A 24,538-nucleotide genomic window follows, 5' to 3' on the forward strand; every position below is an offset into this window, starting at 1 on the left:
TGAGGTATGAGTCAGCCATGATTGAATAGAATGACGGAACAGGCTTGATGGGATGAATGGCCTGCTCCTGCTCCAATGCTCTTATAAATCCTTCCATGCTTCCCCTGCTCTGCCCACCTCCCCACTGTGTCAACAACCACCCCTCCTGTAAGCTGTACCTGGGACTGTGAGAAACAGTAATAATGGGATGACTGTGAATACTTTCTGCTGATCTTGCGAATCCTTGGGAATTAACTTCCCCTGTTGTTTAGTGGCAATGATGACAGAGATGCATTAAACCTCAGTCCAAATAGAAGGGAGTGAAATGATTAATAATTCTTGTGAAAAAGCTGCTGTTGCTCATCAAGCTTTTGTTATCAGAGAACAATGTGACAATTTTGTGCACTCAGAAATGAAAATAATCTGTTAGGATTGCGCTCCCCTGCTCAGCTGGAGCTCAGATGCAACAAATGTTTATATAGAATATCCGTCCAGCTTGATTCATGCTGCTGTTGATCGCAGTCGGGCAATTAGATACTGAGTGTTGATCCCACTATCTACCATCAGCCTTTCTTCCATCATTCCTTGCCCTCCCATCCTTCCTTCTCTCTTCCCCTTTTCTCCTTCTTCCTTCCCTCCCTCTCTCCTTCCTTTTTCCTTCCCTCCTTCCTTCCTTCATTCCCTCCTTCCTTTCTCCCTTCTTCCTGCTATCGTTCCCTCACTTCTTCCTTCCCTCCCTCCCTCCTTCTTTTTCTCCTTTCCTCCTTCCCTCCCTCCCTCTTTCCTTTTTCACTCCCTGCTTCCTTCCTTCTTTCGTTCTCCTGTTCCTTCCTTTCTTTCTTCTTTCCCTCCTTCTTTCTTTCCTTCCTTCTACCTTTCCTTTCTTCCTTCACTCACTTCTTTCCTTTCTTTCATTCCTTTCTTCCACCCGTACCTTCTTCATTATATGATGAAGTTCGATGAAGAGGAGTGTGAGGAGCTCTGTGTGGAGCATAAACACCGGCATGGACCAGTAGGGCTGAATGTCCTATTTCTGTACTGTACATCCTATGTAATTCTATGTGGGGATGGAGATGAGATGGGGTGGGGTGGTCTGTGGGGGAAGTGGGTTGCGATTGTGGGACTGATCCAAGTGGTGGAGAGAGAGAGAGCTGGGTGCCATCAGTGTGCATATAGGTACAGAAGCTAGCCCATGTCTACAGATGATGTTGCCAAGGAAGAGCACCTACAGAAGGAATTACAAGTTGACCCAGGATGTGTCACATGAGACCCTGGAGATGAGAGTGCAGGAGATGGAGGATAACTGGAGTTATGCTTGCTTTGTCTGGACAGGTAGCAGTGGAATGATGCAAAGCCCGTCCCAAAGAACTGAACAACAGAGGAGAACTGGAGCGGGGGAGGGTTGGTACAGTCAACCTTTTCAAACACTGCGGAGGGATCAAGGAAGACAAGGAGAGAAAACACACCACAGTCCAAGCTGATGATGATGTCATGGACTGGAGCTGTTTCAGTGATGTGAGATGGGCTGGAATTTGAACGGAGAGATGGGCATGGGACGGGGAGGTAATAACACCCTGAAGGGGAAGGGGAGGTAAGGGATTGGGGCAATAATCAAACACAATGAAAGAAAAGATCCTGTGTTTTACAATTTTACAATTCCAATTTCTGCTTTCTCTCTAGCTATTTATGCCATGTGGACAGCGGGAGGCTTGTTGTTGGTTGCAGGTTGCACAGGATACTTTGCTGTAACTCGGGAATCAAAGTGTTTGCTTTGGGTTGTAAGTATTACCAGTTACACTTGAAGCCCTGGAAATGTTGTCAGTACTGGTGCAGGAATATCAATATGATTAAAAAAACAACTTTATTGAAACTTAATTATTCCAGTGAATGTGTAGTCTGGCATATTGACTATGTATATTGTCTGTGTGTACATTGAATGTGTGTGTGTATATTGTCTGTGTGTGTATATTGTCTGTGTGTGTATATTGACTGTGTGTGTGTATATTGTCTGTGTGTGTACATTGACTGTGTGTTTCTCTCTATCTACCCTATCCATTCCTTTCAGAGTCCTAAAAAACCTCAATCAAATCATCCCTTGACTCTCTATACTCCAGGGAATACAGGCCTAGTGTATGTAATCGCTTCTCATAATTTAACCCATGGAGCCCTGGTAACAATAATAAAATAAAAACAAGAAATGCTGGAAACACTCAGCAGGTCTGGCAGCATCTGTGGAGAGAGAAGCAGAGTTAACGTTTCAGGTCAGTGACCCTTCTTCAGCACTCCTGATAGCAGTTTGCTGAATCTATGCTGCATTCTTTCCAAGGCCAATATATCCTTCCTAGTGTGCAGTGTCCAGAAATGTACACAGGTGTGGTCTAACCAGGGATTTGTAAAGCTGTAGCAAAACCTCCTCCCTTTTATGTTTTAGCCCTCGAATTATAAAGTCTAATATTTCATTAGCCTATTTGTTTTTTTTGTCCCCAATTACTGTATTTTAGTGATCATTGTACCTTGTAGCCTAAATCTTTTTAAACTAACTTTTCACTATATAAATAATACTTGGATCTTTCCTTTATTGGTCCAAAATGGAGGACCTCACACTTAACTACATTGAAAACTATCTCTCACTGTTTTGCCCATTCACCCAATCTATCAGTAGTTCCATATTTTTATGCCCTTATCTACACTACTTCCTATACTATTAATTTTCATGTCATCGGAAAGCTTGGATATGTGACTATATATTCTGTTATCTCAGTCACAAATAAATATGATGAATAGTTGAGGCCCCAGCGCAGAATAATGTGGGACACCACTGGTCACATCCTTCCAATTCAATTGCCAATTCATTATCTCAACTCTCTCTCCTATTGCCTAACTAATCACCTAATCAGGTTAATAATTCTCCCTTAATTCCATGTGCTTTAATTTTAGCTAACAGCCTCTTATGTGGAACCTTATCAAGTGCCTTCTTGTAGCCCATATAAATACATCCGTAGTCTACTACTTGAGATACTTCCTCAAAAGATTTTAATAGTTCGATATACATAGCCTATCCTTTACATGTTGGCTCTCTCTAATCAGTTTAAATTATCTAAATACTGAGTCACTCTGTCCTTAACTATAGATTCCAATAACGCCCTTGCAACAGACATTAGATTGACAGGTCTATAATTTTCTGGTTTCCCCCTCTCACCTTTCTTAACTAATTAACTCAATTAACATTTGTAACTTTCCAGTATAAAGAGACAATTCCTGAATTGAGAGAACTTTGGAAGATTATAGCTAAAGCATCTACAATTTCCTCACGTACTTGCTTTAAAACACTGCAGTACAAGCCATGAAGTGCTGGGCATTTAGAATCATAGAAAATAAAAGTACAGAAGGAGGCCATTCGGCCCCAGTGCCTGTGCTGGCTCTTTGAAAGAGCAGTCAGGCTTAGTTCCACATCTTCAGTTTTGTCCGTCTTTAGTGCCATTATTTTTTCTAATACCGCTTTCTTGCTTCTGTTAGCTTTAGTGAGTTCTAGTTGTTCATTCATTAGTTTCCCTGTCGTGTTATGCTATCCAATTTCTGTATTGTGAAGATTGACAGACTAATTATTCACAAGTCTTCCACTTCATTATTTTCATTTGCAATATTTTAAAGGGTCACATTACCCTTCACTACCTGTTACCTTCTAATACATTTGAAAAACCTCTTGTTTTAGTCTTGTTTTGGTAATTTTGTACACCTTTTTTGCAGCTCTATCCTCTTAGTCTTCCTTTGCTCTTTTTTAAGCCTCTCCCAGTTCCCAGAGTTGGGTTGAGTGTCCTGTTCTTGTGCTGTACATTTTATATAATTCTGTGTATCAGCAACTTGAGACTTGGCCATTATTTGTGTGTGTGTGCTGTACTATTACCAAACAACCCATCACTTCCTGTTCAGCTGTTCACATTGACTGATTAAAAAATTTATGGAAATATGGCAGATCTTATACAAAAGGGGAACTTATTTTAAAATAGAACCCAATCACGGGGCAGAATCTTACTGCCTTTAAAGGTTTTCAGAGGACAGGACCAAAAGCAGGTCCTGACCCTGCTGGTGATGCCCAGCCAGCTGCTTGCGCAATCTTATCGGAGGTGGCCAATTAAGAGGCCGCCTTCGGGGGTACCGTCCAACTAAAGATGGCTGGTGTGGCAGGCACGGGGCTGGTCCAATCACAGGTTCTGCGGAGGTAGAGGTGGGCGCTGCTGCGGCAGGTAGGAGACGATGAGGGCGCCCCAAGATGGAAGTGCCTTCCGGAGACCTGCAAACTATTTACAATTATTTGCGGCCACAGCTACCAGGGCGTCATTGTGGAGAGGGTCCCTCTCCAGGATGACCTGTGACCGCAGCTGTGGCCCTCTGGCAGAGATGGCTCTGGGAAGGTGGGGGTAGGGGGTTAAATGCACAGGGCCTCACTGGCTCCTCTGGCCTGCTGCCGGAGGCTGCCTGCAGGGTCTTTCCGGGCTTTGCCCTCAGCTGTTTGTCACCAGTAGGATCCCAGCAGCATCCCCACTATGGCCCCAAGTGGCCAGATAATTGCCACGAATTGACTATCCACCGCTGCTGGATGGGTAGCCACTTCTGTTACTCTTCCACCCCCGGCAACATTGGTCGGAGGCGGGAAAGTGTCAGGTGATCGACCTGATGCGATAAATACGGAATTTCCCTCCCTGCCCACCTTCAAAGCTGCCTCTGCACAGCTGGTATGATCCCGCCCAAGATTTCGTCTCAACAAACAGCGACACTGTACAAGAACAAACCTTTGTCTGTGGTTTTATTATAATCCGATGCTCGGTGACTCTCTCTTGAGGGAGTTACAGCTGTGGAACGTCTTATTATCTTCAGTGACAGTTGCTAAAACCTTTTGAACTTGTGAACTAAAAGTGTCAAGAAAAGGAACAATGAAACTGAATGAGTAATGACCCCAGTCCTAACTCATTTATTAGCAGTGCTTACGCGATGTAGTTCGTGGCATCGACTATTCATGACAGCAATACTAACTCTGTGAATACAAGTATTGAGATCACATGACCAATGACAGCGTCTATTACACTTCTTTGATTTGCTGGTCAGAAATGCAATTATCCACATCTGGATTCCCTATAGGCCACATGTGGCTAGTGACAATCACAATGGCCAACATTGGTTTGGTGAGTGGTGCTTTGCCCTTCCACTTGAGGGTTTTCCAGCCCCTTTGAGGCCAGTCTTCAGCTCCCACTGGAATCACTGCAATGCCAGAAAGATTAATTGATCCCCTCTACAGTTGATTACCTTGGTCTAGTAAAGGTTTGGTGATGGCATGAGTTCCATTGAAGCCTTTCAAGAGGATAGAGGAGGTAATTCCCTTAGAACTCCTGGAGACTCCCACCCCTGCCACACCCCCTGAGGGTTGCAGGGACTAAAAATCCTCCCTGTCTGGAATTTAACGATACAGTTTGAATGGCAGCGGAATTCTAGCAGACTTAAATTCCCCAGAATGATACTGGGACTCAAATGGTTAAATTATGAGGACAGGTTGTATAGATAAGGCTTGCATTCCCATAAAGATAGAAGATTAAGAACTGATTTAATTGAAGTATTTAAGATGATTAAAGATAGAAAGAAACTATTTCCTCTAGTGGGGGAATTCAGAACAAGGAGGCATAACTTTAAAATTTGAGCTCGGAGTGATGTCAGGAAGCACTTCTACACATAAGGGGTAGTGGAAATCTGGAACTATCTCCCCCAAAAAGCTGTTGAGCAGGGGATCAATTGAAAATTTCAGAACTGGGATTGATAGGTTTTTGTTGGGTAAGGGTATCAAAGGTTATAGCAGCAATGTAGGTAGATAGAGTTACGATACAGATCATCCACAATCTCATTGAATGGCACAGCATGCTTGAGGGGACGAATGGCCTCCTTCTGTTCCTATGTTTCAACCCAGGAGTTTCAGGACCTGTATCGTTATTACAATGAATTAGGTAAAATCGGACAAGTTATTATGGGGATCCTGGTTACGTGTATCTCACTCGTCCTTCCCTTTCTCTTTCAGTATCTTGCACTTATTGTGCTTTTATTTCTGATTGAAATGGCAGTCGCTATCTGGGCATTTGTACAAAAAGACGAGGTAAGTTTATTTTGTGTCTGACGTAGCATGTTTTTATTTCTGATTTTCTGGCTGTCAGTGTTGGCCATCGGCTGGGTATGAATTCATTTTGCCCAAATAATTGTTGAAAATCCTATCAAAATTTCAATCCTCTGATGGGGATCCCTGAGTGTTGTCTCAGAATATATGAAATGTTGGGATCTCATTGAGTTATGAACAGCAATGTGTCAAACTGATGATGCCACCATCAAGTGCGATATTTATTAAGATGAGATGAACTTACAAAGGATATCTGTTAGATTATGGTGCTGTAATGGGAGGTACTGACTATTTGCCAGTGACGCCCATGTACCGAGAATGAATAATTCATATAAGGGAATGTTTTCATTTGAATAGAAGGTAGGACAGAGAAGTGAGGAGGAGGTGTTGAAAATTGCATCATGTGACATATTTGGCACGTTCCACAATCTGGACAGTTCACAAAGAATTCCCCATGGCATTCTGTTGGTTCTAGACTGCAACTCCAGCTGGGAATTCTAACCTCTTGCTTTAGGACCCTCAATGTCACTGCAGGTAAATACTGAGGTGTTGCTAGTGTGTTGGGGATGTCCTGTATGGGGCTGCACCAAATGTGTCACCAACCCTACGGTGCAGTTATCTCCATGGAAGTTTCTCATCCATCACTCCGCATCTCATTGGCGTACGTTGGCTTCCAATTATCCCGACACTTGGAATTTAAAATTCTCATCCATTTATTTGAATCATCCATGACCCTCTCCATGCTCTATCTCTGTAACCTCCTCCAGCCCTACAACCCTCACAAAACCTCCATCCCTCTGACTCTGTGTCTTTTATGCATCTCACTTCCTTTTGCCCCGCTATTGGTGGCCGTGCCTTCAGCTACCTAGGCCCCAATCTGAGGGCTGAATCTTTTGTGCCCGCTGCTGATGTCGGCGATGGGCGACAAAAATAAGGTGCCTGCCCATGCGGGCCCCATGTCGCGGAACTGCTGCAATCTTCCGTTCTGCGGCTCATTTAAATAGCCGGGACGGGCTGTCCCCCACCCCCGATCACGTGGAGAGGGCGGGCTGTCCGTCCCCGGCAATGGCTTCAGCTGCTGTGCCCAGGCACTGACGCCATTTTGAAAGGGCTGTCAGCCCTACCAGGAAATTTGAATATTTAAAGATAAAGTGAATACAAATAAATACATTTCTTTTGCCCCTCGCCCACCCCAAGAACAATTAAATTAATTATTTGACCTTTCCCCCCCCAAAACACTTACCTTTACCATCTGACCTCCCCCCCCCCCCAACACTGCACAAACTTTCAGCTGCAACCCTTCCCACCATCCTCTACAGCCATGACGTTACTTTGACCCCTTCCTCCCCCCCCCCACCCCCGCACTGAGAAATTTACCTCCTCCCCCCTCCCCACTAGTGTGGCACCTCATTGCCCCAGACAGGGATCCAAACGCGCGGGAGTGCCGGCCACTGGGCCGAAGATCACAGCGGGACATCAGGTGGTGCCGTTAAGTTTCATTAATTCATTCATTTACATTTTTTTTAATGTTCAAATGTGGTTCCCATCACCGAGTGGCAGAGGGGCCGCCACGAAGCCTCGCTACCGCTGGCAATATTGGGCCAGACCCTCCCGGCATCGGAGCACGTGGTGATCCTCTCCCAGAGACATCTTCAGGCCCTCCCCACCACGGAACACAACGCCTGGGGGAGAACAAAATCCAGCCCTGAAATTCCATCCCTAAACGAACAGAAATTAGATAAGCAACCAAATAATCTCTTTCTTGTGACGTTGATTGAGGGGTAAATATTGGTCAGGACACTGGGGAGAACTTGAGTTAGTGCCATGGGATCCTTTATGCCCACTTGAGAGGGCAGACGGGGCCTTTGTTCAACATATCACCTGAAAGATAGAACCTTTTACAGTGCAGCACTCCCTCGGTACTACATTGGGAGTGTCAGCCTGGATTTCATGCTCTGGAGTGGGACTCGAACCCACAACCCCTGACTCAGGTGAGAATGCTTCCCACTGAGCTACGGCTGACAAAACTGTAGCAGGAGCAACAGTGCCCCTCCAGGAGGCACAGAAATACTGCCCCTTTAATGCGAACAAGGGTCCGAGGCCGAATTTTGATTGGGCCTCAACCCGCCTTCACTGCTTTGCCACCGATTTTGGGCACAAATCCAAATATGTTGCTACAGTGCTTGTGCTATGTGAAAGGAAATCTTTGCACCAACAGACCAGCAAACTGAGATTGTTTTTTTCCCTATTTCCCATCCAGGTCATTAAGCAGTTGCAGGATGCCTATGCTGGGACCGTTGATTTGAGCAAGGAAGATGATGTTGACTTTCAGTGCATGATCAAAGCACTGCACAAAACTGTAGGTTGAGTATGTTTGTGGGTTACCCTAGTGCAGTGGTTATGTTACTGGGCTAGTAATCCAGAGACTGGATTAATAATCCAGAGAACAAGAGCTTTGAATCCAACCATGACAATTTGAGATTTGAATTCAGTTTGAAAAGCGGCCAAACAATATTACAGCACAGGAGGAGACCATTCAGCTCATCGTGCTTGTGCAGGCTCTTTGCAAGTCCTGTTTAATTTAGTCCCACTCCCCAGCTTTCTCCCCATAGCCCTGGATATTAGTTCTCATCATAAGTGAATGTCCAGTTGCCTTTTGGAATTTCCTATTAATCTGATTCCAGCATCCTTTCAGGTAGTGCATTCCAGATCATAATAACTCTCTGTGACAAAATACTTTGAAGCCAAATGGTTTACTTTAAACGAGCCAGCACAGGCACAATGGGTTGAATGGCCTCCTTCTGTGCTGTACCATTCTATAATTCTAATGTCCTTAACCAGTCTGGCCTATTTGTGACTCCGAACTCACACCAATGTGCCTCTTGCTTTAGGACCCTTAGTGTCACTGCAGGTAAATACTGAGGTGTTGCTAGTGTGTTGGGGATGTCCTGTATGGGTCTACGCCAAATGTGTCACCAACCCTATGTGCAGTTATCTCCATGGTAACATTCCTGATTGGGTGGGAGAGGCTTGACCAGTGGTCCCTCTCCAGCCTTCAGTGCTCTGAAAGAAAGAACTTCCTTTTATAAAACACCTTTCACAACCTCAGGACCTCCCAAAGCACTTTATAGCCAATGAAACGCATTTTATTGCAATGAGGCAATCAATTAGTGCACAACAAGCTCCCACAGCAATATGATAAATGACCAGATAATCTGTTACAGTGATTGAGAAATGAATATTGGCCCAGGACACCAGCTCTTCTTGGAAATAGTGTCATGGGATATTTTATGGCCATCTCACAGGGCTGGTGCCTCAGTGTAAAGTCTCAACCAAAAGGCAGTACCTCTGACACTGCAGCTGTCCCTCAGTACTACACTGACAATATCCATATGGATTACACACTCAATTCTCTGTAGTAGTACTTGAACCCACAGCTTTCTGGTTTCAGACAAGAGAGAACTTCCCAGTGAGTCACAACCTCTCTATGTAAGTGGGAGACAATTGTGCATTGGATGGGGAATATCAGGCATTGTGCAACTTTGGCAGCAGCAAAACGCTTGTCGGATTTGTCAACTCATGGGCAAGATTTTAGAAAGAAATTTACGGTCTCATTGTCCAAATAGTGAAACATGTTGGTGGTCAGATATGTAAATAACTTCACACTGATTCCAGGATCCCAGATATGTAATTAACAGGAACCATTGGGGACAGAGAGCAGGATTGCTCCTTTATGGAACATAACATAAGAACATAAGAACTAGGAGCAGGAGTAGGCCATTCAGCCCCTCGAGCCTGCTCCGCCATTCAATACGATCATGGCTGATCTCATCTCAGCCTCAACCCCACTTTCCTGCCCGTTCTCCATAACCCTTCAACCCATTACTAATTAAAAATCTGTCCATCTCCTCCTTAAATTTACCCAATGTCCTGGCATCCCCCGCACTCTGGGGTAGTGAATTCCACAAACTCACGACCCTTTGAGAGATGTAATTTCTCCTCATCCCTGTTTTAAATCTGCTACCCCTTATCCTAAAACTATGACCTCTCGTTCTAGATTGCCCCACAAGAGGAAACATCCTCTCTATGTCTACTTTGTCAATCCCCTTAATCATCTTATATACCTCAATTAGATCTCCTCTCATTCTTCTAAACTCCAGAGAGTAAAATCACTGGATGATTTATCCTTAAGGTTATTAACCCTCCAGGATCATGCTGGTATCTCCAGGAATTAAAGATTAATCCCCTGGACACTACTCAGAGCAAAACCTGGGAGTAAAATCATAGTGGGCACAAAACAAAAGTGTGTTTTTTACATTTTCTTTGAACATTTTAATTTATTTTCTTTAGAAGTATTTGAGTTGGGGGGGAAATAAATGGTTGTTTCACTGACAATCAAGATTCATCCAATTGGGTTACAGAAGAGTTTGGTCCTTTCCAATTGGCTTAGAGGTGGGCCAATGGCGAGTGTGGGGGCCGGCTGGATCAAGATGGGAAGTCATGTGATGAAAAGTCCAGGAATACACCCAAACAGAATTGGCGACCCTTGTCAGCCTGGATTACTCAGAGTAACATATGAACAGTGTCAAGCAGGAGAAGACATTCGGTCCATCTAGTCCACCTACCTTCAGTACTCCCTTTGGCCCATCTAGCTCTTCTAGCCACAGTGTTCTGTTGGCGCATTTCTAATATCCCTGAATCTCATTTGTTGACAAGAACCCATCTAATTCCTTCTTGAAACCCATTAATGTTTCTTATTCTACCACCTGTGCTGGTAATCTGTTCCACATACCACCCTTATAATAAAGAAAATCCTCACAGAACCTCCCTGCAAGTCATCTGCTGGTTGACTGAGCAGGATGTTAAGAGATAGTTGGAGAACAGGTCACCTACCTGGACTTTCCACCATCTACAAGGCACAAGTCCGGAGTGTGATGGAATGCTCTCCACTTGCCTGGATGGGTGCAGCTCCAACAATACTCAAGAAACTCGACAACATCCAGGATAAAGCAACTCACTTGATCAGCACCCCATTCACCGACTTAAACATTCACTCCTTCCACCACAGGCATACAGTGGCAGCAGTGTGTACCATCTACAAGATGCACTGCAGCAACTCACCAAGGCTCCTTCAACAGTACCTTCCAAAGCTATGACCTCTACCACCTAGAATGATAAGGGTAGCAGGCGCATGGGAACCCCACAACCTGCAACTTCCCTCCAAGCCACACACCATCTTGACTTAGGAATACATCGACCGTTCCTTCACTGTCGCTGGATCAAAATCCTAGAACTCACACCACATGGACTGCAATGGTTCAAGAAGGCAGCTCACCACCGCCTTCTCAAGGGCAATTAGGGATGGGCATTAAATTCTGCTGCACTCACATTCCGTTAATGAATAAAAATAATCCAATTAACAATTGGCACAGGATGACTTACAATCTTGCTTTATCTACCTCCCTTCTGGAATCAGCAGCTCCTGCCCCAGTTTTAAGATCTTTCTTTTGAAAATTGGATCTGTATCTGTGGGTCTAATAATGTTATTACCGAACTAAGTAGCCTGGGTACTTCTCTCAACAGGTCAACAGGTTCATGGCAGGTTAATCCCAAGTTAACTGACTCAATGATCCAGCCTCCTCAATGGCAATAACTCCAGACTACATCAGGGGCAACAAGTTGAAACATTAATGGCAAATTGAATATTTGTTTTGCCAATGGTTGTTAAGATTTCTCTTTTGTGTTGTATGGTGTAAATGTTTTCTTCTTTTGTGCTAACTAACAGAAATATTTTTGGGCTTTAGTTGGACTGCTGTGGTTACAAAGATAAATCGGGGAACACCAGGGGATGTAGCAAAGGTTCACAATATAAGGTAAGGTTCTAACCCTCAATATTGTCTTTGCAGGAGGTGAGATTAGTATATTGTTACGACCCGGTGAGAAAGGGGTCTAGGGTTCCCTCTTAGCCTTCACCTGGTCTTACCGTAACAGGGTTTTATTTTAAACACACCATGTTTTAGTTCCCCCTTGGTGAATCCTTGTTCACTGCTTTCCAATTAAAAGGCAAAGAAACCAGCACAAACAAGTTTTTTTAAGTTTAAAGAAGAAAGGTTGAACTTTATTAAACTTAAACTCTAATTCGGTTAATGCCTACTGATAAGTGACATGCCCATGCTAGCGTGCATACGCGATACGCCCATGCAGGTAGAGATAGAAAACAGCAGAAAAAATAAAGTGGATGAGTTTGAGGCAATATATGAAGATGCTTTAGGTTACTGTTCAAGCTCGCTGTAGAGTCCTTGATTATAGGTAGGTCTTGCTTTTTGTTGGGGCCCAATATTCTTCTTAAACCTTGTTCGATGTAGGACACTTATCTCTCTTGAGGTTTACGTCTTCAGTGGGTTTGGAGTTCTGTGAGGAAGAGATGGGAGCAGACAGGAGAGGCTCTGACGAGCCAGCCAGGAGAGGTCTTTACAGTCTAGGAGCAAACAGTCTCTCTCTCAAACTCTCTGTACAATTCAAAAAAACTCAGGTTGCCCAGCAGGTTAGTCATGTGACCAGCTGGTTTGACCACGTCTGTTTGTGGATTCGGCCATCTTAGCAGTCATCCTGGAATGTGAGCTTCCTCACCTTCTCTGTCTGGTGATCAAAGTCCATTGTGGGTTGAATGTGTCAGTGAATGGTCCTTTGTCTCCACAAGCACTGTCTGTTAGTATGTAAATGATTTTTCCAGCCAGTGCTGATCTGTTTATCAAGTCATTTCCTCACTCCAGCAACAGTTTAAAATCAATGTTTATATGACAAAATTAATATGCCTCAATCTTGGCAGGTGGGGGTCTGCATGGCAGTATAACGGAATAGGCCTGGAGACATACCGCTCACTCACTCCACATCTGTAGAGAAGAGATGGCAAACAATAAGGGGGAAAAATTTAATTAGACAGACTTCTCATTTCAGACCTTCCTTGAGATGTTTTATGTTAGACGTGTTCAATGTTAAAGCGTTCCTGTATCTGACGAGCTGATTTAACTTTGAGCTTGGGGGTGGGGGGGTGGGGGGCGCGGGCGGTGGCACGGTGCAGGGGGGAGGAATCAGGGGACTGAAGCAGGTGGTAAACCTTCTGTCGCTGCCTCCAAACTTCCCCGCCCCCAAAATTCCCCACCCCCCCCTCCCAACCCCCCAGCCCAAACTTTGAATCCCGCTTGAAATTGGCGGGAATGGCATTGCCATCAGCAGGCGGGAGTCAACATTTGTTGGGGTGGGGGGGTGGGTGGTGAAGGGGGTCAGGCTGCTAGGGAAATGCTCCCTTAATCAGGGAGGGGGATGGTGTCAGGCGAGGGAGCTAAAATATATCTGTGGGGCCAGACCTCCTACTCCTCCTGGCCTGAAACCTTGCCTTATTCTGACAGGCCGTTGTCAGCCTTCTGGTAAAACAGCGGGAATGTCTCGACAGAATCACAGGACATGACACTGCCATTTCAATTAGGCGCCCATTCCCATTCCTCTGGGTTAGGGCTGAAGACAGACAAGTAAAAATAGCAAGGGATGTGAACATGTTGGGAATCTGGGTTAAACCTCCCTCTCCACCGAGCCCCACCACCACCAACAACCACCCCCCCCCCAACCATCTTACCCTCTCCAGATGGGGGACAGGGAGATAGAATCAGGCCCTAAATGTCCAGTACTTATAAAAGACAATGATGGTGGATTTGAGCAGAATCGATAGCCCAGCTGAAAATCGCCCTTGAATAGGTTTGGGAGAAGTCCACTTGCAAATTCAAAATCATGAAGGACTTTAAAGGTACAGAGCAAAGTTTGTGCTCATTTTTCAGGGAAATTTGTGGGGTTTGATCACGAATGACCCTGGATAATAAACTACAGCAAAGTGCAGAGCTCAGATTGTTGGTATCATTAAAGAACAGGAAGATTCCCATTTAAACAGCAACCTTTCATGACCTCAAGATGTCCCAAAGCACCTGGCAGCCAATGAAGTACTTTTGAAGTGTAGTCGCTGTTGCAGTGTAGGAAACGCAGCAGCCAATTTGTACACAGCAAGATCCCACAGACAGCAATGTGATAATGAGCAGTTAACCTGTTTTCAGTTGTGCTGGTTGAGGGATAAATATTGTCCAGGATGCCAGGAAAAACTCCCCTCTGGGTTAGATTGTGAGGCCTTCTGCCCAGTGGAAAAGAGGTAGTAACACTCCGAAAATGGTGGGGAATGACTTACTGCCATAACCATGGCCCCTGCAAACCTCCGCCAGATCTACAGTTGTGTGGCTGGAGCTCTGGCCCTTATAACATGTGAATTAGGATCCTTTGATGTCTATAGGACTCAGTCTGCCATTCCAGGACAGTACTGGGTGGAGCGAGCATGCTGACTATCCAATCCAGGATGTTAGTTGTATATTAATTGGGTGTTTAATTGTATTCATGTGGTGGTCATTAACTGGGGATTTACTTGAGCCCCTATATACAGGAACAGACTGAAACTGTCGTTGTTCAGTCTCGAGATGCATGTTTGTAATGTGTGTCTCTGTAAATAAAAGCTTATAAATATTTAAAGTCTAGGTTCCAGTTCATTATTCTGGAGCTGGGAGATTTCACCCACCCACACATAAAGATATCCACTTGAGTGTCAGCTGAGGCTCAGTAGATAACACTCTTACCTCTCAGTCGGAAGGTTGTAAGTTCAAATCATACTCCATGACTTGAGCACAAAAATTGAAGATGACACTCTGATGCTGCACTGTTGAAGATGCTATCTCTCAGGTGAGACATTAAACTGAGGCCCATCTTCCTTCTTTGGTGGATGTAAAATGCCTCAAGATACTACTTTGCAGAAGATCAGGGCGGGTTTCCCCAGTGTCCCGATGCACAAGACCTGGACAACATCCAGCTTGGTCTGATAAGTGGCAAGCAACATTTGTGCCACACAAGTGCCAGGCAATGACCATATCAAACAAAAGAGAATCTAAAATAAAAACAAAATACTGCAGACGCTGGAAATCTGAAGAGAGAATCTAATCTCCCCTTGATGTGCAATGGCATTGCCATTGCTGAATCCCCCACTATCGACATCCTGGGGGGTTACCATTGACCAGAAACTGAACGGGACCAGCCACATAAATGCTGCTGTGTCTACAAGAGCAGGTCAGAGGCTGGGAATCCTGCTGCAAGTAACTCACCTCCTGATTCCCCAAAGCCTGTCCACCATCTACAAGGCACAAGTCAGGAGTGTGATGGAATACTCTCCACTTGCCTGGATGGATGCAGCTCCAACAATACTCAACAGGTTTGGCACCATCCAGGACAAAGCAGCCCACTTGACTGGCACCCCATCCACAAACATTCACTCCCTTCACCATCAACGCACAGTGGCAGCAGTGTGTACCATCTAAAAGGTGCACTGCAGCGAGGCTCCTTTGACAGCACCTTCCAAACCTGTGACCTCTACCACCGAGAAGGACAAGGGCAGTAAATACATGGGAACACCACCACCTGCAAGTTCCCCTCCAAGTCACACACCATCCTGACTTGGAACTATATCGCCGTTCCTTCACTGTCGCTGGGTCAAAATCCCGGAACTCCCTCCCTACCAGCACTGTGGGTGTACCTACCCCACATGGACTGCAGCGGGTCAAGAAGGCAGCTCACCACCACCTTCTCAAGGGCAATTAGGGATGGGCAACAAATGCTGGCCTGGCCAGCGACGCCCACATCCCATGAACAAAAAAGAAAAAGTTATCTGCTCATGATCAAACTGCTGGGAGCTAGTTGTGCACAAATTGGCTGCTGCATTTCCTACATTACAACAGCAACTACACTTCAAAAATACTTCATTGGCTGTAAAGTGCTTTGGGATGTCTGGTGGGTGTGAAGGGTGCTATATAAATGCAAACTTTTCTTTATTCCCCTCTCTCTCGAGTGCCCAGACAGTCCTCTGCAGTGCTGAGAGGTTTTGTTCTTTCATCTTTTCAGGCTAGGTTGATTGTGAAGGTGAAAGGACGGTATTCTGTTCTTTCACAACCCAGGAGATCGCGCTCTCAGTTTTCACCAGAACAAGGACTCTTTTAATGTAGACAGGACATTAGCCTGGCCAGGGTGGGCTGGGGGAGGGGGGACAGCTGGCTCAATGGTACTTGGGGGAGTCATCACTCTGCTTCCATTGGATGTGAGTACCCGACTAGATGTGAACCCAACATTCAAAGGCCAGAACTCTAGTCTTCTGCTTGTTATGACTGTCTGGTGTGGGTCTTGAACCCACAACCTTCCACCTCAGAGGTAAGGAGGCTACCAGTAAACCAAGGCTCACTCCCAAATGATCTCCTAAAGTGATAAAATCCAGGAACTATGTAAATGAATGTAGTCTTTCCTTACTGATTGCGAGCTAACTGTTAATTTCAATGTTCTGATGCAGGACTGTCTAGAAGCCATTGAACAAATCATCAACTCCAAACTTCACATCTTTGCAGCAATCGCCTTTAGCATCGCCCTCATTACAGTAAGGAGACCCTGTGATGTTTTGATTCAGGCCTTTGGTTCTGGTCTCTTGCATGTTGCTGACATCTGTTTGTTATATTTCAGGTTTTCGGGATAATCCTCACGATCCTGATGCAGCGATCTATCAAACCATCCGGTACCATCTAACAATTGGAATGTCAAACACCAGGAACATCAAAGTGCCATTTTGAAACTAAATCTATTTTCTTTTTATAATGCAGCTGCTTTTCTTTTTTTTAGAAAAGGTCAAGTAATAATTAATTTCCATTTTCTGTTTGTGACTTGTGTTTATTTTTGGTCAAAACTTAGTTGCATTATAAAAAATAAAAGTTCTGGGGGATTTTCATTCTGTTAATTTTACATGCTGAGGGTTATGTTACCAACCTTTGGAATTAGTAAGTAACTGGCTTGTGGCTGCAAGTAATTTAAGATTTAAGACTGAAATGTGGAATGAACACATCTGAGGCCCGAAGTCAGGAAGCGTGACTGCCAAAAAGGAGCCAAAATCAAACAAGGTCTATACTGCCACATTCTCACCCTGAGTTAAAGTTCCCACCCAGCTCTAGGATCTCTGCTGGCTATCCCTTCCCCTACTGACATGTGGAAATTTTAGCTAACAGTCTCTTATGTGGAACCTTATCAAAATCCTTCTGGAAGTCCATATAAGCTACATCCGTATGCATTCCCCTGTCTATGACTTTAGCTATTTTATCAAAAAGTTCAGTTTGATTCATTAGACATGGCCTATTCTTTGAGTTGAGGGGCAGGCTTGGGAATGGTTTCTTGTCCCCTTTATCTCCTGTACAGGGACAGGCTCTTCCCCTGCAATACCTGTTCCAAAAACAACAATTTGCATTCGTAGAGCACCTTTAATGTAGTAAAACATCCCAAGGTGCTTCACAGGAGGGTGAATCAGACAAAATTTGACACCGAACCACATAAGGAGATAGTAGAGCAGGTAACCAAGAGGTAGGTTTTAAGAAGCATCTTAAAGGATGAGAGAGAGGAAAAGAAGCAGAGAGGTTTAGGGAGGGAATTCCAGAGCTTGGGGCCTAGGCAACTGAAGGCATGGCCGCCAATGGTGGAGCGATTAAAATCGGGGATGCTCATGAGGCTAGAATTGAGGGGTACAGTGATCTCAGAGGGTTGTCTCTTTTCCTGTTACCTTTCCCAAACATACAACTCTTCCAGAATCTGCACTTATTCAAGTCTGGCCTCTTGTGCCTCTCTCCTTTTGTCCCCATTGGAGGCCATACCTTCAGCCATTTAGATGCCACCCTCTGGAATTTCCTCCCTAATTCCCTCTGCCTCTCCACCTCTCTCCCTTCCTTTAAGACCCTCATTAAAACCCAGCTTTTCCTACGATGTCTTTCTTTGGCTTGGTGGCCACTTTAGTTTCTCCAGGGCTAGAGGTTGATGATGTTGCAGAGACGGAAGTATGTCCTTTCTCTGCCTCTGTGAAACACATTGAAATTTCTTTTCTATATTAAAGACAATATAAAGTTGTTACACACTTTCCTCCAGACAGATAGACTCTGTCATTGTCCACACTCATACCTGCAGAATGACAACAGGCCACTTACATGGCATAGTGGAAAGAGGAGTGGATAGGTGAGGAGATGAACATTGGAAGAAAAGTGCAAGGGGAAAAATGAAGTTAACAGCCCTTGCTGTATAGAAGGACCTTTCCTCCACATGGCATTCATTACAATGGAATGACAAACCACAGGAGGAGGCCATTTGGCCCATCATTCCTGTGCCAGCTCTGTGAAAGAGCTATCCAATTAATCTCACTTCTCTGCTCTTTCCCCCACAGCCCTGCAATTTTTTTTCCTTCAAATATTTATCCAATCCCCTTTTGAAAATTACTATTGAATCTGCTTCCACTGTCCTTTCAAGCAGCACATTCCAGATCACAACAACTTGCTGTGTTAAAAAAAAAAATCCTCCTCATCTTCCCTTTGGTTCTTTTGCCAATCACCTGAAATCTGTGCCCTCTGATTATTGACGCCCCTGCCAGTGGAAGCAGTTTCCCCTTATGTACTCCATCTGAGCCCCTCATGACTGACTCATGATGTGAACTTTATCGTGTGGAGAATTGAGACAAAACCACATCTGGTATAATATAGTTATCGAAGAACATAAGAACTAGGAGCAAGAGTAGGCCATACAGCCCCTCGAGACTGCTTTGTCATTCAACACAACCATGGCTGATGTGATCTAGGCCTCAACTCCACTTTTCGGCCTACTCTCCATAACTCTTGACTCGCCCATAGTTCAAGAACCTGTCTATCTCTGATTTGAATATATTCAATGACTCAGCCTCCACTGCTCGCTGGGGTAGAGAATTCCAAAGATTAACGATCCTCTGTGAGAAGAAATTCCTCCTCATCTCCATTTAAATGGGTGACCCCATATTCTGAATCTATGCCCTGAGTTCCAGACTACCCCCTCAAGGGGCGGGGGATAAAGCACAGTTAACACTCTGCCATCTGAATCAAGAGGGTCAAGCAAATCATAAGTTATTGTTGTTGTAAATGGGTTAACTGTGGCTGAATTGGGCAGATCTTCCTGTGGCCAGGTAAGCTGGCTATGGTGAAAGACTTCACTCCTGCAATGGAACCCACCTGGGATTCCCATACTCGCTACTAACCAGTGTACCAGAAACTCTATCCCAGTAAATCAAATTCTATTGAAATTGCACATGATTTCTGTTGAGATTTTTGTGAATGGCGTTCTGTAACTCCATCCCATTTTGTCAGGAAGACTGCCATGACTAATACAATGGGAGATCTGTTGGTGATTCTACACTAGATTGAGCTTAACACAGTTAATAGCTTTGAATTCATCAATGGTTTAAGGTTGATTGCAGCACTAACTTTGCTGGTGATAAAATGCAGCTTTTCTTTGTTACGACTTTCATACAATATAGATTAATACTTTCAAAAATATAAAATAAATGTAAATGCTAATTATAAAAAAGTCAATAAAGATATTCCCTTGTGTTTTACAAAGCATTGCGAAGTATTTACAGCACAGTTCACACGAGCCTCCTCCCATTCCTCTTCATCTCACCCATCAACATATCCTTCTATTCCTGTCTCCCTAATGTATTTATCCAGCTTCCCATTCAATGCCTCTATGCTATTCGCCTCAACAACTCCCTGTGGTTGTGAGTTCCATATTCTAATCACTTTCTGGGTAGAAATGTAAGTTGCCATAAAATGCATGTATTTGTTCTCCTGGTTTAAGAATGTGTGAAAGGACATGTTGAGGCAACAGGAATTAGTCCACATGAAAATTAGCTGCCCTATTTTGACATTGCAACAATGACTGCACTTCGAAAAGTACTTAATTAGTTGTAAAGCACTTTGGGACATGCTGAGGTTGTGAAAGACCCTATATAAATGCACATTCTTTTTTCCTATTGATCAAAGGAGATGCGTGTACCAAATGAAGCCCCTATCTAATATCAATCTCATATCCCATCCAAGGTGGGGGAGAATGATGAGCCCAGAACCTGCAGGGACCTGATCTGAGCACCCCTGATTGATGTTATTCTTGGTGGCAGAGGCACCTGCAGGAAAGACCCAAGAGGTAGACACCACTGAGGTAACTAGATGCCCCATGGTTGAAAAAGAAGAAACAAGACTTGCATTTATATATAGATAACAAGCATATAACTTTTGTGATAATTGCACCATTAGTTGGGCTCCCAATGGAATTTTCCCACATTGTAAAGTGCTGAGAAGAAAGAAAGACGGGGTGGCACAGTGGCGCAGTGGTTAGCACCGCAGCCTCACAGCTCCAGGGACCCGGGCTCGATTCTGGGTACTGTCTGTGCGGAGTTTGCAAGTTCTCCCTGTGACCACGTGGGTTTTCACCAGGTGCTCTGGTTTCCTCCCACAGCCAAAGACTTGCAGGTGATAGGTAAATTGGCCGTTGTAAATTGCCCCTAGTGTAGGTAGGTGATAGGGAATATGGGATTACTGTAGGGTTAGTATAAATGGGTGGTTGTTGGTCGGCACAGACTTGGTGGGCCGAAGGGCCTGTTTCAGTGCTGTATCTCTAAATAAAAATAAATAAATAAAATATAGCACATCCTCAGGATATCCCAAAATGCTTTACAAACAATTTAATTATGGACTCCTGCAAACTCATGTTGTGGAAACTCCCTGGCAGGTAGCCCAGTACACTCAGCAATCAATGGTGTACTGAAAGCATATGCCTATTCAAGACCAGGTTGTTAAGTCTGCATCTCTTTCCTCTTCAGCAGATTTGGGTTGTGAGCTCTCCCTTCAGTGAGTTTGTCCCTCAGCCATCTGCACTGGCTTCCCTGACTTGTATTCTGCTCGCAACTTTGGCATCTGATTCCACACTGAGCTAAGCTTCCGATCCTATATCCACTCCATCAGCAAGACTGCCTACTTCCACACTGTAACATCGCCTGTCTCTGCTCCTGCCTCAGCCCGTCTGCTGTTCAAACACCCATCCATGCCCTTGTTACCACCAGACTTAATGGGCTGAATTTTATAGTCCCATTGCTGGCAGGCAGAAAAAATGGTGGCCCGCACATGTGGGCTGCACACCTCTATGCCGCCGTGATCTTCCTCGCGGCGTCCAAGGATAATGAGCCGGTCAGGCCCCCCCCCACAACAATCACATGGAGGGGGCAGGCGCTGCGATGTCAGCAATGGCCATTTTGAAAGGGCAGCCGGACCTGGCGGCTTATCTAAATTTGTAAAGTGCAATCCGCCTCCTCCTCAATGTACCGCTGAAAAACCTACCGCCCCTCCCCCCCCCCCCCACAAAAAATTACATTCAATATTTGTCCTCCCCCTCCCCCCAAAACACTTACTTTCAACACTTGGACGTCCCTCCCATAAACATCAAAGTATAGAGGTTCCCCCCTTCCCACCATCCCTTACACTAGGAATTTACATTTGACCCACCCCTCCCCAACACTGCACTGAAAATCATAAGCTCCCCCTTCCCCACCACTGTGGCGCCCGCTTTCCCTGGACGGGAAAGTGAAGGCACGTGAGTGCCAGCCACTGCTCGGAAGATCCCAGGTTGCAATGAATGCTATTTAAATTTATTCATTGCCTTTTTAAAAATATGTTAAGCCGGGTCCTGTCGTCTAGCAGTGGTGGGGGGGGGGGGGGGGGGGGAGTGGGTGGGGGGGGGTTGGTGCCGCCATGGAGCCTTGCCGGTGGCAGGAAGAATTGGCCTGGCACTCTCGGCGTCGGGCTCCGTGGCAGGCCACTGTCGCCACAGGGCCCAATGTCAGGAGCTCGGTAAAATCCCGGCCAACGACTCTACTGGCCTCTCCATAAACTCTGAGGTCATCCAATACTCTGTTCCCCATGTCTTTACTCACACCAAGTCCCATTCACCCATCACCCCTGTGCGCATGGACCTACATTGGCTATCAATCCAGCAACAGTTGGATTTTAAAATTCTCATCCTTGTATTCAAATCCCTCTATGGCCTTGCCCCTCCCTAACTCTACAATCTCCTCCAGCTCTACAACCCTCCAAGATATCTGCACTCCTCTAATTCTGGCCTCTTCCCCAATTTGAATTGCTCCACCATTGGCCAATCGTGCCTTCAGCTGCCTGGGCCCTAAGCTCTGGAATTCCCTCTTTAAAATGTCTCGCTACCTCTCTCTCCTTAAAGGTGCTCCTTAAAATCTATCCCTTTGACTAAGCTTTTGGTCATCTGTCCTAAGATTTCCTTATGTGGCTTGGTGTCAAATTTTGTTTGAAAACACTTGTGTGAAACACCTTGGGATGTTTTACTTTGTTGATAAAACCTGGAAGAAAAAGAGATGGACAGGGTTTGCACATAGTGCAGGGCACTGCCAGATTGTTCTGCGGAGTGTGTGGATGAGAGAGTTAAGTTGAAAGAGAAAAGGAAGGGAAAATGCCCAAAAATCCTGCTGTGCTTGTCCAGAACTCTGGCCACCTCTGCTGTTGCATTGCCCTCTCTCTACCCATATCACTGCAGCCTGGCCTTCACAGATGCTGCATTGCCCTCTCTCTCTCCTTTTTCTTCTTACTTGTGCCCAGGAGCTATGCGTACCTCAGATGCACTGGACAGGATAATTGTCAAATATATCCTCATTTCCATTTTCAATGCCCCAGTCCCCAGTAAAACCATTGCTCTCTCTCACCCTGGCCATTCCCACTGGTATGGTCCTCATCTCCATTCCCTTAAGCCCAAGGAATGCAGACTGGAAAGGATAGGGTGGACAACTGTTTAGCCATCCACTACCAGATCTGAGTGGACCACTTAAAACACTATCGAGTCCTACACTCGTCTGCTAAAACTGCTCACTGTTCCAGGATCATTCTGGAATGCAAAGATAACCCCTGCAAACTGTCTTCTTAAACCCTTTTTCCCTGTCTCCTCCTCTCTCACCTCCAACAATAAGTGATCATGGACTTCTTTATCATGACGATCGAGACCATCCAATCAGCTGCCTCTGTTGCATTCCTCCTTTCCACTCGCCCACCTGGCCAAACTTCCTCTAATTCCCTTCTCCCTGCCCTCGCCCTGAACTCACATCTTTCTCTCCTATCTCCCCGATGCCCTCTCCGAGCTCATCTTGTCCATGAGACCCACCTCCTGTTCCCTCGATCCTATTCCCACTAAACTGCTGATCACCCAACTTCCCCCACGTTAGCCGATATTGTTAACAGTTCTCTCTCTTCAGATGCTGTCCATATCTTCTCTAAATCAGCCGTCATCACACTCTTCTCAAAAAACCCAACCCTCGACCCCACCGTCCTTGCAAACTACCTCCCCAACTCCAAACTCCCTTTCCTCTCCAAAGTCCTTGAACATGTTGTCACCTCCAAAATCTTTGCCCATTTTCCCCAGAACTCCACGTTTGAATCCTTCCAATCGGGTTTCTGTCCCTGCCACAGGACAGAAACAGCACTTATCAAAGTCACAAATGACATCCTATGTGACTGTGACAAAGGTAAACTTTCCCTCCTTGTCCTTCTTGCCCTCTCTGCAGCCTTTGACACCATTGACCACATCCACCTCCTCCAATGTCTCTCCACTGTCGTCCAGCTGGTGGGACTACTCTCACCTGGTTCCCTTCTTATCTATCTAATCGTGGCCAGAGAATCACTTGCAATGGCTTCTCTTCCTGCTCCCGCACTGTTACCTCTGGTGTTGCCCAAGGATCTATCCTTGACGTCTCTTATTTCTCATCAACATGCTGCCCTTGGTGACATCATCCGGAAGCACAAAGTTAATTTTAATATGTATGCTGATGACATCAGCTCTATCTCACCACTACTTCTCTCAACTCTTCCACTCCTCCACTGTTGCTAAATTATGCGATTGTTTAACCAACATCCAGTACTGGATGAGCAGAAATTTTCTCCAATTAAATATTAGGAAGATTGAAGCCATTGTTTTCAGTCCCTATTCCAAACTCCGTTCCCTAGCACCGAATCTATCCCTGTCCCTGGCAACGATCTGAGACTAAACCAGTCTGTTTGCAACTTTGGTGTCACATGTGTCCCAGAATCTTTACAGCACAGAAGGAGGACATTCGGCCCTTCATGTCCGCATCAGTTCTCTGGAACAGCAACTCCCTCAATTCCATTCCCTTGCCTTCTCACGATAACCCAGCACATTCTTCCTTTTCATATAACTGTCTAGTTCCCTTTTGAATGCTTCCATTGACTCGATTGAGCTTCTGACCTCAGGTTCATGCCATCACTAAGACTGTCTATTTCCACTTCCGCCCGACTTAGCCCCTGTCTCAGCTGCTGAAACCTTCTTTCTTGCCTTTGTTATCTCTAGACTTGATTATTCCAATGTACTCTTGGCTGACCTCCCACATTCTTTAATGTATCGGTACAGACTCGATGGGCCGAA

General features: G+C 45.2%; 1 protein-coding gene across 1 annotated transcript in view; it reads left to right on the forward strand.

The window, feature by feature from the left end:
• The window catches only part of LOC137379420 (CD9 antigen-like), a 38,547-nt gene extending 18,897 nt beyond the window's left edge, over positions 1-19,650 (forward strand). The window contains exons 3-8 of the mRNA XM_068050201.1: positions 1,660-1,757; positions 6,041-6,115; positions 8,394-8,492; positions 11,938-12,006; positions 16,554-16,637; positions 16,721-19,650. Of these exons, the coding sequence (XP_067906302.1) occupies positions 1,660-1,757; positions 6,041-6,115; positions 8,394-8,492; positions 11,938-12,006; positions 16,554-16,637; positions 16,721-16,783 (488 nt within the window). The 3' untranslated portion in view covers positions 16,784-19,650. The remainder of the gene's footprint in view (positions 1-1,659; positions 1,758-6,040; positions 6,116-8,393; positions 8,493-11,937; positions 12,007-16,553; positions 16,638-16,720) is intronic.
• The last annotated feature ends 4,888 nt before the right edge of the window (positions 19,651-24,538 follow it).

The sequence above is a fragment of the Heterodontus francisci genome, chromosome 18 (genome assembly GCF_036365525.1).
Source record: "Heterodontus francisci isolate sHetFra1 chromosome 18, sHetFra1.hap1, whole genome shotgun sequence".
In the NCBI taxonomy this organism is placed as follows: Eukaryota; Metazoa; Chordata; class Chondrichthyes; order Heterodontiformes; family Heterodontidae; genus Heterodontus; species Heterodontus francisci.